Source organism: Lemur catta, chromosome 23, assembly GCF_020740605.2.
Source record: "Lemur catta isolate mLemCat1 chromosome 23, mLemCat1.pri, whole genome shotgun sequence".
NCBI classification, from domain to species: domain Eukaryota; kingdom Metazoa; phylum Chordata; class Mammalia; order Primates; family Lemuridae; genus Lemur; species Lemur catta.
In genome coordinates this window covers 13,174,237-13,188,146 of record NC_059150.1, presented here as the reverse complement: position 1 = coordinate 13,188,146, position 13,910 = coordinate 13,174,237, and the positions used below count along the sequence as shown (strand labels likewise).

The window sequence follows — 13,910 nt, the reverse complement described above, 5'->3', positions numbered from 1 at the left end:
AGAATGGCTCTACTCTCCAGCTTCCCTTCTGTTTTTATGAGTCTCCACTCAGCAGGTTAGGTAGTGTTAATGCAGCTTGTTTTCACTATCATGTGCAGAATTTATTAAGTGTATCTACCTAAAATAAAGAAAAGAAGGAAAGACAGAGAGGATGCGGAAAAGAAAAGGAGACAGATTGAGAAAAGAGAGAGAAGAGAGAGAGAGAATGAGGGGAAAAGAGAGAGAGACCATGGGCATTCTGGTTGCCAAGGGTATTTTGCTCTCTGATCTAGCCTTCCCCTGATCAACATGGACATTGCTTTAAATTAATGTTTTCTTTGAATAAATAATGAACAAGGAGGAGAAGGAGAGGGGGAGAGAGAGAGGGAGGAAAAGAGGAAAGAAGAGAAGAGAGAAAGAATGAGAGAGAAAAGGTGGGTAGAGGAGGTAGAAGGGAGTGGGAAAGGAAAGAGGAGGGAAGGAAAAAGTTAAATGCAGACAGTTCATGGGGCAATGAAACTGTCAATTGAGAGCTTGTTGTCTAAGACTGAAAACACAGACTGGAGACATACAGGACTTGCAAATTGAATACCCCATTCCAAAAGCCATGTATTTACATTAAGCATACAAAGAACAACACATTTCTTCTCAGATCCTCATCCCCTCTTCAACATCCTTTGTTAGTCTCTCCAGCAACCTGAGGCCTTCCTTTGTTTTGGTCCTATGCCCCAGACACACACTGAATCCTATTTTAGGCTTCTCTTAAAACTTCGGATATTGAAAACCTTTGAATCAGATCAGTCTTCAGTGATGAGCTAAGGGTTTGTTAGAGAAATTATGAAAAAGGAAAGCATTATTGCATTTCTGGTTGTGTAAAGGACATTACCAAAAAGGGAGCAGGCCAAATTTCTTCCCAGTAAACATTAATTTGAAGAATAATATTTCTGATTCAAATACACACGAATATGTAAAAACGGCTAATGTGAGTTTACATTTTACGCTAAGCACATTAGTGCAGGCTCTAAAAATGCCCATCCTCTTGAAATAGTTTTCTTTCATCTACTTAATGCTAATTGTATGAGAAAAGCACATCAAATTCCTATTCTGAATAAAGGGAAATAAAGTATCTGTTATAGACCAGGACGTGGCTCCACTCTGTTGGTTTTGTAAATAAAGCTGATGATTACAGTGACGATTCCACGGCAGCTATGGAGAGGGAAAACAGGAAATAGAATGCAGAAAGCCCGCTTCAATGAAAAATACTGTAAATTGAATTTGACAGCATTTGATGGCATTTGATTATTCTAGTCACAGCCAAACAATGATATAAAGAGTAATATGAAACAGAATGTGTTACTGCCTCGCAGACTCGAAAGCAATAAACCTTCCTCCACTGTGACACAATCACTTCACAATCATAATTGTAGCCTGTTTGATACCTCTGAGTACGGCAGAAGGGCACTGACTGACATAGATACATTTTGTTTTTTATTTAAAGTGAAATGAAAATGGCACACTGGGGCTCCAGATACAATCGTTATATTCACCTACATAGGCATGAATCACTTGGCAGTTATTTCAGCTGAAGTTTAAATGTGCTTAGACAACAACAATATCAAATTTTTCTTAGATAGCTACCAAAAAAAAAAAAATCAGAAATTTGTAAGGACAGAAATAGAACGTAGACACATAGTTCTTTTTCATTCCAAGACTGCAGAGAGCCCCTTAGATACTTATAGCCACAAGCCTGCAGTATTTCTGAGGAGGTGATGGCATGTAATTCCTGCTTCATCATTTGCGGCCTCTTTCTTCTATCACCACCAAAGGAAATACATTTAGCTCAAACCAAAGATGGGGTTTGGCCCATGCAGATATTTCCATTCAATTGCAGGAAGCCAACTTGCCTATCTCATCTGAAAATGCTGGTCCCTGTTCTCGCAGACACTCCAGATCATTTTCCCTTCTATAATTTTCTTCTATTGTTTAAATACCACCTCTAGATATATTATCCTATTAAAAAGCGTCTGGCCTAATAAAGAGAAAAGATGTTTAAGATTTCAAAAACAAAATAACCTAGTACGGATAAACTATTAATGGGATTTCTTCTGCTTTGTTTACTTGTTAATTTGGGCTACTTTGTTGTCTTAATGTAAGCCACAAAAACAGATTTCCTATAAAGTTTTTTTTTTAATTTTTTTAATGTTATTTTACCATTTCCAAACAGCAGATTTTATTTATTTGGTTTATTTTTTTATTTTTTGAGACAGTCTCACTCTTGCCCGGGCTAGAGTACCGTGGCGTCAGCCTAGCTCACAGCAACCTCAAACTCCTGGGCTTAAGCAATCCTTCTGCCTCAGCCTCCCGAGTAGCTGGGACTACAGGCATGAGCCACCATGCCCGGCTAATTTTCTCTGTATATATTTTTTGTTGTCTAGTTAATTTCTTTCTATTTTTAGTAGAGATGGGAGTCTCACTTTTGGTTAGGCTGGTCTCAAATAATCCACCGCCTTGGCCTCCCAGAGTGCTAGGATTACAGGCATGAGCCAACGCTCCCGGCCTTATTTGGTTTATTTATTTATTTTAGAAACAGGATCTCACACTGTCACCAGGCTGGAGTGCAGTAATGTGATCAAAGCTCACTGCAGTCTCAAACTCCTGGCCTCAAGCAATCCTCCTTCCTCAGCCTCTCTAGTAACTGGGATTACAGGCATGTGCCACCATACCTATAAAGCTTTTTGATTAAGATTAGGGACATTTAACTCAGTGTTTCCTAACCTGTTTATTGACAGGGTGTGGCCATCTTGGGCATTTGCTTCCTCCTTACAGTGAGTTTGGCTTGCATAATAATGATTCTAAGGTATTCCCCCTTTATCTTATCTCTGTAGCATTGCAAATAGCAAAAATCTCATCACTTCATCTACTAAACCCATCAAATGTGTTATCTCAGGACTTTACAAAATGCATAATAAAGTGATCTCCTCCCACTGGGAGCTTCCATTTTAATAGAGACCAAATTGCTTGGGGTTTATTGCTTCCATGAGCTTTCTCTTTAAATAAATGAAAAGATTTGCTCAATGTACATTGAAAGACAAAACTATACAAAAATATTCTGTAAACACTGTGAAAATAGAAACAAATGATCAAGCTTCCTTCTGAGTATTCGTTAGGATTTGAAAGGATAAAATCTGAGATAGTTTTGAAGGAGGTATGATATGGAAGCATATTCCAAGCAAGGAATTAAAAATAATGGACAATTAAGCTGATTGAGTTAACTAAGAAAATGTGAGCATTGTACCAAAGGGAAAGGAGTTTTGATGTAATTCAATTTGTGTTGTGTGGAAAGATAGATATCGTTATAAATATTGAAATAGATAGATATACATGTATGTACAGATCTATTGAGGGAGATATGAAGATCTATGAGACCTGAGCCCTATTACCAACAATCTTCACTATAGTGGGAGATATAAGACAAGCTAAATAAATAAACAAAAGAGTGTGATATAATCCAGGAAGTAGAAATATTTACCAGAAAATTTAGAGGAGAGAATTCTCTGTGTCTAGAAAATTCATGGAAGACTTCATGAAGTTGATGTCATTGAGACTAAGTCTTACAAAATAAAAATTTAATAACTATTTAAATTGTAGAAGAAATTTATTTGTTGGAAAAAAGTTTTAACAGTACAGATTACTACGGCTATTATCCCTTCTTATGACTTACCCATGGCATATAGAATTTCCATCAATAGAAGCAACACTATTAATTTTAATATATTAACATTGGTGTTTTCTATTTGCATTTTTTACATAAAAGGAATCATATTCTCCATACTGTTCTGCAATTTTTTGAGCATTTATAAAAGATATGTATATATATAGACACACACTTCATTTCTTTTAATGACTCATCAATATTCCGTTATATGGATGTGTATCATATTATTTAGCCAGTACCTTGCTGATGGCAAGATAGGTGATTTCTAAGTTTTCATTACTATAGCACTTCTCCGATAAACATCCTTACTATAAGTATATGGAGAATTATTCTTAGTACTAGAAGTACCGGGGCAAACTTTTGTGCATTTAAAATTTTTAGAGATTGCTAAATTGTCTTCCAGATATTATATATAAGAATTTCTGGTTCTGAAAACTCCTCTTAAAACTGGGTCTTATCAATCTTCCAAATCTTTGTTAATTCCATATTCTAAATAACACATTATTATTGTTTTAATTAAAGTTTTGATCATTATAAGTAAGGTTATTCATTTATTTCTAATATTTATTTGCTATTTGGATGTGAGCATGTATAATATTATATTCTTAGATGTTTTCTATTGAATAATTTCTTGTTAACTTGTCTATACTCTTTTTATATTAAGGTAGGTCTCTCTTTAGCGATCGTATTAAAAGTAACACATCAATTATTTCTTCCAGTACTTTTATGACACTCCTCCTTATTTCTATATATGGCATTAGTTTTGTTATAAGGAATGAGATAGGAATTCACTTTCCAAAAAGAATATTATCTGTTTTTCAACGTTATAATCCATAAATTTGAAATGCCACGCTTACAAAATTCCCGTGTGTCATGTAGTCCATTTCAGGACTTTGTATTCTGTTTTGTTTGTGGTAGGTAGGATTTTAACAAGCAGAGCCTGATGGCAAAGACATCTTAGGTGGACAAAATAAATAGAATAAGCAAAATTTCCAAACTAAAACACAGGATTCAGGGAATGGCCAGGTTTGGCTGGAGTCTTTTTTGTTATTTGTAGGGGCACAACAGTATGCCTAATATGATTATGTTTTTCTTTAAATAGATAGTATATTCTGTATATTTACATGTGTATGAAAAACATCTAGAACGTTAAACACAAAAATAGCATTAACAGTGCTTACCTCTAAATGATAGGTTATGGATAATTCTTTTAAATACTTCTGTTTTTGTTCATCTGTATTTGCTAATTATTTTTTGCAATCAATATATCACATGGTGTAATAAAGGCAAAATAATAAATTCGGTGCATCCAGATGCAAATCTGTCATCACCCTCTTTATGATTTGCCTATTTCCCTCTTTCTGTGAACATCATCATCACTTTCTGTAGCAATCAAGGTGTAATCAAGAAAGAGAAACCACATCAGTTACTCTAACAGAAGGAATTTAATATAAATAATTAGTAACTAGTTATAAATTTGTTAACTAGGTAACTGAAAGGATAAAAAGAGAACTCTAAGATAGGATGGGGGTGGTAAATACAGGAAACAGCTACTGCCCTTTAGACTGAGGAAACAAACGCAAGTGGTTGAAATTATTAAAACTTAGACATTTAGAGGAGGATGCCTGTGAGCCTGAGACCCAGACATCTGAGGTGTCTGGGGGTGGAGGCATGAAATGAGGTTAGTTTTCCAAGTGTTGGAAAAATTGCATTCTGAAATCATCTGCTCCCAAGGGGGAAGAAACTGCTACTTCCAAGATGAAGAATCCTTGCTGGGGAGATATATTAACAGCTAACTAACAAAGCAATAGGAAAGAGCAGGTTCCTTTTTCCTTTCAGATTTCTGATCGCTGTCTGGTGTCCCCTATTGGCAGATCCCAACATTGAGTCAGGTGGTAAAGCAGAAATGTGGATTTCAGGGTCCAAGCACCACCACCATAAAAGCCAAATATAGATGGGTAGGTTTAGAGCTGAGAGACAATAACTTAGTAATAGGACATTTTTCTTGTTGATCAGGTTTCAGAGAATCTTAGACTCTTCTTGTCAACCAGTCAGTCACCCAGTCTTTGCTTCAAAAAATACTTAACTGTGCAATACACTGTGCTATGCTTCACTAGGTGCTGAGAATATATAGATGAAAAACATAGAGGTCTGGCCTTCAGGGAGCTTGTAGCATAGCATTATAGGTATAAAAAAGGAACATACATTACTATATAGTGTGGCAAGTGAATCAATTTTAAAAAAGAGCACATAGAAGGATATGAAAACTCTATTTGACAGAGAAACAAGGAAAAGACTTTCTGGAAAAAGACGTGGGAGTAGAATTTTAAAAGAAGAATTGGAGTTAGCCTATAGAAATGAGTAGAATAGGAAAGAAGATAGGGAGAGGCATTGCCACACAGAATTAACAGATACCAAAGCTGTGGAAGCATGAAATACCATGGAATATGAGGGATCTGTAGGCAAGCATTTGACTATGACTGGAATATAAAAATGAGAATATAAATCTCAGAAGGTAGATGCTTTGAAGAATCAGCAGGTGAGTGGTAAACACAGGCCACATTGCATGGTAAATCACTAAAGAGTTTTAAAAAAGATTCTCTTAAAATTTTTGGAAGGTCTTTGATGTCTCTTCCCTTAACACCGGAGCATCCACTCGTGCAACAAAGCTTGATGATTCACCTTCAAAAAGCATTTTGTAAATCACTTGTGTTTCCATTTTCTCTACCAGCAGCCTAGTTCCAGACCATCATTTATTTTCATGTGAACTCCTGGGATGACCTCTCTGTTCAGGGCAGACTTTACACAAGTGCCAGATGTGTCCTCTGCAATACAGCTTTGGACATCATCTCTATAACTTCATTTGTATCATGTATTACATTTTACCTAATGATTTTACATGCTTTAATTCTTATAAGAATTCTGGGAAGTTTTTTATATACTATGATGTTATTAACTCCAGTTTACAAAATGAAACGGAAACTAGAGGACACAGGCAAGTTTGCCCAAGGTCACTGAACTAAGTGACAGAGCCAGGGCCACAACCTGTCTCCTCTGACTACAGATGTTTCTGGCTATTTACTTAAATTCGGAGGAATCTTAATATTCTTCATGGAGTGTGGGAGTGGTGGTTTCATAATCTTACAACTGGTATGGGAAGTACATTGGGTTCTAGGGTTTTGTTTTAATTACTCTTAAAGATAAGCAGTGACAATTGCTGGAGGGGAGGGAGAGAGAAAGGAGCTCTTAAAAAGAGTATCCTACATTGGGATAACATAAATATGAATGCCTTTAAAAATATATTGTTCCTAGTTTTCATACTTATTTTTGTTTTCCTCTTAGTGTTAGGCAACATTAAAGTAACTCTAGTTGGCAAAATGCATTACCAAAGTGTTTCCCAACTGAGCTTAAACAAAGAACCATTTGGCTATCCAGAGAGAACTGAAAATGTGATTTCTCTAAACACAGACTATTCAGGAGGAAACACTTCCAGTGAGATGAATGTGTAAAACCTAAATCTTAAATAGATTAGGAATGATTGTGTTCTACTCAACCACTTCTGCTCAAAGTGTATTCTAACATAGATTATGTTTTTTAGCACCACGGATGGGACATTTACCTCTCTGTGATATTAATTTATCAAATAATCACTAGTGATAATATATATTTAGCCAGGTTGCATCCTTTAATTGTTTTGGTGGATAAACTTGAGTCTAACATAATGCTTGATCTCTTAAATAGTATATATTTTTTAAATTCACATTTAGGCAAATTTTTAAGACTGTCAGTTTTGTAGAAACCATGACTACATCTCAATTTGGGAATTCAGAAGAGTTTAATAAAAAATTAATTGAATTGTCACAGAAAGGCTAAAACCAGACAAAATAGAAAATATATCTTCCCCATAGACCGTCATAGGTTTATGTACTGCATTGTGTTCCTAGCAAACACCTTTTTAAAAATCACTGAGAGGAGTCCTTGGCTATGAGCCCTGTGGTTCTCATTAGAATGGATCCCTCCCAATGACACACCTGGTACCTGATATCTGCAGCAAGTACAAAGGCCAAACCCTGCAAACCGACACTGAGTACAGAATCTGGTCCACGCATGGTAGCAAGCAATAATGAGGTAGGTTGCAGAACCGTAATTGCAGGTCACTGAGAGGTATCTATGAAACCTCTACAGCCTCCAGCAGGAAGCTTGTCATTGCTCATACTTAGGTCATAGTGATTTATCAACTTGAGAATCATCAAATTCCCAAAGCCAAAGATTTTACATATCCTGCCTTTTTTGTGAAAGGTACTGTCATTTACTCCGTCTCAATAACCCTTTACATTTTGATGGAGCCGGTTAATCTGATATGGCAGCATGTGAATTTTCCAGCATCTGAAGAGTGCGTTAATTAAATACTCCTAACAGACTGGAAAATATTGATTTATTCATCACTCTCTTCTCAACTTCGGCAACTAGACAGTGAGGTGCAGGAGGAGGGTCTCTATCTTGGTGACATTCTTCCTCAACCTAGAATACTGCCCTAATAGGAAATATTAAGAGCTGGTAGAGATGAGGCAAAGATGCAGAAAAGCCATAGAATTATGTGCCTTTTAGCCATTCACTTGAAAAAAATGAATGCTTACTGGGCTCAGATGCTGAGAATACAGAGATATATTACTACCAACCACAATTCCTCAGGAACTTCCCTTTCTAGAAGATCTGCATCATGATTTTACATCTGGATGAGCAAAGAACGATTCCCAATGAAATATCAGATATTTAGGGCCATCCCCAAAACTGACAGTTCCATTTCTCTTACTTGGATGTTTAATGCTTTGTATAGTTAGTACCAAAACAGTATGCATGGACCCTAGTTTTGATATCAACAAACTCTAAAGATGGGACTAAACAATCCCATTCTCAGACAGTTGAAAGAATTTTTTGAGCACACTCTGCATTTAACTAGGTTTTAGAGGAGACATCTAAAAGGAATTTGACATTTGCTCTTTAATGATCTCCAAAGCAAATTTCTATCATATTAAGTATCATGTTATTTTCATTAATTTATACATAGCTCTATGTCCTTTACCCAGCTATAAGCTCCTTTAGGTAGGGAGTTTGTTCATCTTTGTACCTCTGCTCCTGATACAATGTCTGGTATATAAAAGTGCTGAATAAAGGCTTATTGATATATAACAACAACAAATGTATAAGAAAGAATGGTCTTGATGTATTAGAAAAAAATGGTCCTTACTTTGAGAGATTATGGTTTAGTTCAAGAAAAGATTTAAATGAAGAGAAAGTAAGTGACATGTAGGAAACAAATTTAAAACATTTTTCCAACATCCCAGAAACAGATGCAAAATAGGTAAAACACCATAAAAACTATGGGCTTCTCTTCATAGTTCCTTATCCTCCAGTATGCACACCTGAGGTTTTTCAGACAGTGATCTTGTGGGCCCAAGACCAGTGAGAGGGTCAGCTTCATGTGCAAACGTTTTTTAACTCTCTGTAATCACCCTATTTGATACTGTCCCATTAGCTGAAGAAAGTGATAAGGCCAACCTCAGAGTGAGTTTGGGAGCATAGTAGCAAAAAGCAGAGATACAGGGAGACAGACAAATTGAGACCTTTACTGAAATTCATCTACCATAGAAAGGTAAGGATCCCCAATAATATCAGACTCTAATAATTATATATTGTATGTTCCAGTTGTACAAAACATAAAATTCCAATATAACTGCATGTGCACATGCACACACACACATGCACATACAAACATATAGACAAAAATCACAAAAATACACAAAAATGTGTTAATAGTGCTTCGTGTACGCTTCTGTATTTTTTTAATTTTAAAATGTTTGTTTCTTTTATTGCATGTGTATTTTGTTTTAAAGAGAAAAGATCTAGAAGATAATACAACAAAATGTGATTAATGTTTCACATTTTATATATTTTTATATTTCTGTATTTTCCATGTTTTCTAGGAAGTTTATGCATTTCTTTATAATCAGTGGAATGTGTGTGTGTGTGTGTGTGTGTGTGTGTGTGTGTGTGTGTGTGTGTGTGTGTGTACTACATTTAAAAAGTGATGGCCGGGCGTGGTGGCTCATGCCTGTAATCCTAGCACTCTGGGAGGCCGAGGCGGGTGGATCACTCGAGGTCAGGAGTTCGAGACCAGCCTGAGCAAGAGCAAGACCCCGTCTCTACTAAAAATAGAAAGAAATTATCTGGCCAACTAAAAATATATATAGAAAAATTAGCCGGGCATGGTGGCTTATACCTGTAGTCCCAGCTACTCGGGAGGCTGAGGCAGTAGGATCACTTAAGCCCAGGAGTTTGAGGTTGCTGTGAGCTAGGCTGATGCCATGACACTCACTCTAGCCTGGGCAACAGAGTGAGACTCTGTCTGAAAAAAAAAAAAAAAAGTGATATTGAGTCAAGCCTGCCTCTGATGTATTCTTCCATCTGGCCTTTCTCCATCATGACACCAGAAAGGAACAGTTGAAAAGTTGCATTGACAAATTCTTCTAAAAAGCAATTTCTTAGTCCGTCTACAAACGTTGTTTTGAAGTGTGCAGCTGTCACTAGTTGCCTGCTTGGTTTCCTTTCAGACGTCCTGCTGGCCTTGAAGAGGAGTCTCTTTTGTTCATCTGGTCGGAAGGAGCCCTTGAATTTACTGATACTGCAGACACTCTGAGGCCTTTCACACTCTACGAATATCGAGTCAGAGCCCATAACTCCAGAGGCTCAGTAGGAAGCCTGTGGGCATCAGTACGGACTCTGGAAGCCCCACCTCAAGATTTTCCAGCTCCCTGGGCTCAAGCCACCAGTGCTCATTCAGTTCTGCTGAACTGGACAAAGCCAGAATCTCCCAATGGCGTTATCTCCCAGTACCGCGTGGTCTACCAGGAGAGACCAGATGACCCGACATTTAACAGCTCTACCGTACATGCTTTCACAGTCATGGTAAGAACTTAGAAAAAATAATGGATACTCAGATGATCTGGTTAATACGTTGAAATTCATTTTCTTATGCAACTTGCTATTTGTCTTCTCTTAAGGCTTAAATATGTGAAAATCTTTTCCATGTGAAAAGTAGCAATGGCGTCATGGGGATAAGATACTGAACTGAGTGTGAGGAATACTGAGGACCAGTGTGCAGACTGTGGCTAATTGGCATTACCACAAGCAAAGAAATGAATCACTCTTTGCCTGATTTCCATGGTCCCTATCTGTTAAATGGGAATAATTCAGTGTTTTCCTCTATACCTCATAGGGATGAGGTTCAAATGAAATTAGACAGAATATTTAATTTTCTATTTCCACAAAGAGCCAATTGTATTATATATTAATATATCTCAGTATTTAAATATAAAGATATAGATATAGGTAGGTACACACAAACACAAAGTCACATGTACTATAGCTTGGTTGTGATGTTCTCTGGGCTGACCCCCTCTGGCCCATAAAACAACTTAATTCAGTTCACCTACTGGCTCCTGAGTGCTTTCTTTATCCCCTGCATAGCCTTATGTTCTATGGGAGATACAGAAACAGCAGGGTCCTTATCTCAGGGAGCTTTCTGTTTTATAATACTGCAGAGATGAGAAATTCACATAACAAAAAAAAAGAAGTGGTCAAGTGCAGCCTATAATGTCCACTATACTGGGACTTAGATTCCAGACACCACCACCTACCTGCTGTAAACCACAATAGGAGAGAGAATAATATCATACGCCAAAAGTGTCACGCAAGAAATGCTCTAGGAGGTCAGCAGGAAGCCCTCATACTGAAGAGGCTTCGTGGAGAAGATGAAATTTTGTGGTCTTAGGAGTTAAATCCATATGGCTTTCAAAATGTGCCAAGACCTTATTAAATATGAAAAACCCTCATTAATAAGAACAGATAACATAAACATTATTTAAAGGAAAAAACAAACTATGTATTATGCTTTAAATCTAGGAAGCCCAATTTACGTGAAGGTTATCTTATAGAGCAGCAGTCCCCAACCTTTTTGGCACCAGGGACCAGTTTCATGGAAGACAATTTTTCCACGGATAGTGGGGGCCGGGTGTTAGGGGGGAAGCTGTAGAGCTCTGTGTCCGGGCCCCTAACATGCCACAGACCAGTGCCAGTCCACAGCCCCGGGGATTGGGGACCACAGAGTGTAACATTTATCAAAATATCTCAGTAATAGTGAGCAAATATCTTTTCATGAAACTCCAGATGAATCTTTTTAAATGAATAGTTTAAAGTACGTTTACCCATTGTCCTTATGTTTAATTTTCACACATAACTAAAAAATAAGCAACATATGAATGAAGGAATAGTATCTTTTAAATCTTCATTTTTATTTATGTCAGAATTGGTACTTTATTTTTTTATTTGATGTTAAATTATCTTTATATACTAAGATAATATAGACCTATATACTAAGGTCTTTCATATTACATCCTCTAGATCTGTTATTATAAGCATTAGAAGCAGTGTTCTTAAGTATAGATCTTTTCTAGTGAATGTGTGATCCAGGGAGAAATTGGTTACTTTTCACCATATCCTTTGAACTCATGTTCTAAACTTTCACCCTCCAAGTAAAATTTTTCATGAAAATACTGAAACACCCTTGATAATAGCTGTCTAAAGGAGACACCTAAATTTAAATATACTTTTATCGAAGGCACCAGTATCGCAGTGATTAAACCTCTGATCTTTTAAAATATGGCTTTCAGGGGTATGAGCCTAATCGTTTAATCTCCCAAAACAGTTCTGTTGGAATTCCCTTGTGGAATATCCTATAAGTCATCCCTTCATAGTTGGTTTCATTTTAAAACACAAGATTTAAAGTATCTGATGAATCCATGAACTCTGTGCTTTATTTAATCGTCTAGACACTATTTTTAATCTCACTACAAAGCTCCTGAAAAAGAGGCAAGCTTATGGTCCCAAGCTTTAAACTGCACGGGGCCCTTTGCTCACAGGCCCTCCCCAACATAGCTTCCATTTTGACAGCCCAGTATTGCTACATTCTTCTATTTTTCCAAAGATTGTATTCCTTGCAGTGCTGCAAAGTATAGCCAGAAAAATCAAGAAATAATATTTCTGCATTCTATTTTTGAATGTGTATATAGGTGTGTGTGTTTAAAGTGGCCCACCAAAATCTAGATCTTTGGCCCTAAGATCTGGATAAGTCTTCGTTAGGTTCATGGGAAAGGTCTCATCTGATCTTTTCGAGCAATCAAGTACATCTTCCACAAAGTGAACCAGGCCAGTGTTTAGACATCCTGGTCACTAGACCGAGTTTCCAGGACATCAGGCCACTATGACTCTTTATGGACTGACCCCTCTGAAAGAGGTCATCCAGAATATAAAGTATTGTCTTTAAGTTTCATGCATTCCTACATTTCCTGTGTAGGAGATTGTGTTCAATCTTTTTGTTAAAAAGATATCTAAAGAAAGAGGTTCTACCACTTATCCAGCGTTCTCTACTCTTCACTGTCAAAGAAGAATGTTCCTGTGATTCTAGTGAAATTCCTCCTCCTATAATGTAAGTCTGTCTCTTTCTGTTCAGAACAGCCTGACCTCTCTACACTAGCAAAAGGGGCCTTCAGGGTTGAACAAATTATTGACGATTCAATCTAATTTGGCAAATAGTCATTGAGTACAGTATTCAATATGTCAATACTCAATGCTACACTCAGATATATTGTTGAAGTCTACTATGAGACTGGGCCCTTGGGCAGAGCCGGGAATGTGAGGAAGGTGAGTAATCAGCTCTAAGGCACAGGCTAGTACCCTTAGGTATTTTGAGTTTCCAAGCGTCTTGCTGCTGAGTTTCTGCTACTAATGTTTAGATGACTCTGTTTTAAATCTCTTTGCAAGTGCCTTCCTGGATCCGCTTACTGTTTCTCTAATTCCTGCATCTTCACTGTTCTCATCCCTGTGTGTGCCTGCCCTAGGAAATTTTTCAGTGTTTGTTCATTGACCACTCTGGCTAGAATTCTCCAAAGCAAAGGAACTTTCCCACTAATGAGGTGTAGAGTCTATCCCCACAACTGCAGGATTACAGTTCAATCCACAGACTCCCAAGAGGTATTGCTAATGCCTCCCCGTTTAGTCTTTGTTTATTGAGATCCCATCTCTGCACAAGGGGCTACCAATAAATCGCCCGTAGTATGGTGCCATCACTAGCTTGTCCCAAGGTCCCCCCAAAGTTGTT

The 13,910-nt window shown here is 37.2% G+C and overlaps 1 protein-coding gene across 1 annotated transcript in view; it reads left to right on the top strand.

The window, feature by feature from the left end:
* The window catches only part of USH2A (usherin), a 605,447-nt gene that overhangs the window by 512,622 nt on the left and 78,915 nt on the right, over positions 1-13,910 (top strand). Inside the window, exon 60 of the mRNA XM_045536030.1 lies at positions 10,306-10,660. Within this exon, the coding sequence (XP_045391986.1) occupies positions 10,306-10,660 (355 nt within the window). The remainder of the gene's footprint in view (positions 1-10,305; positions 10,661-13,910) is intronic.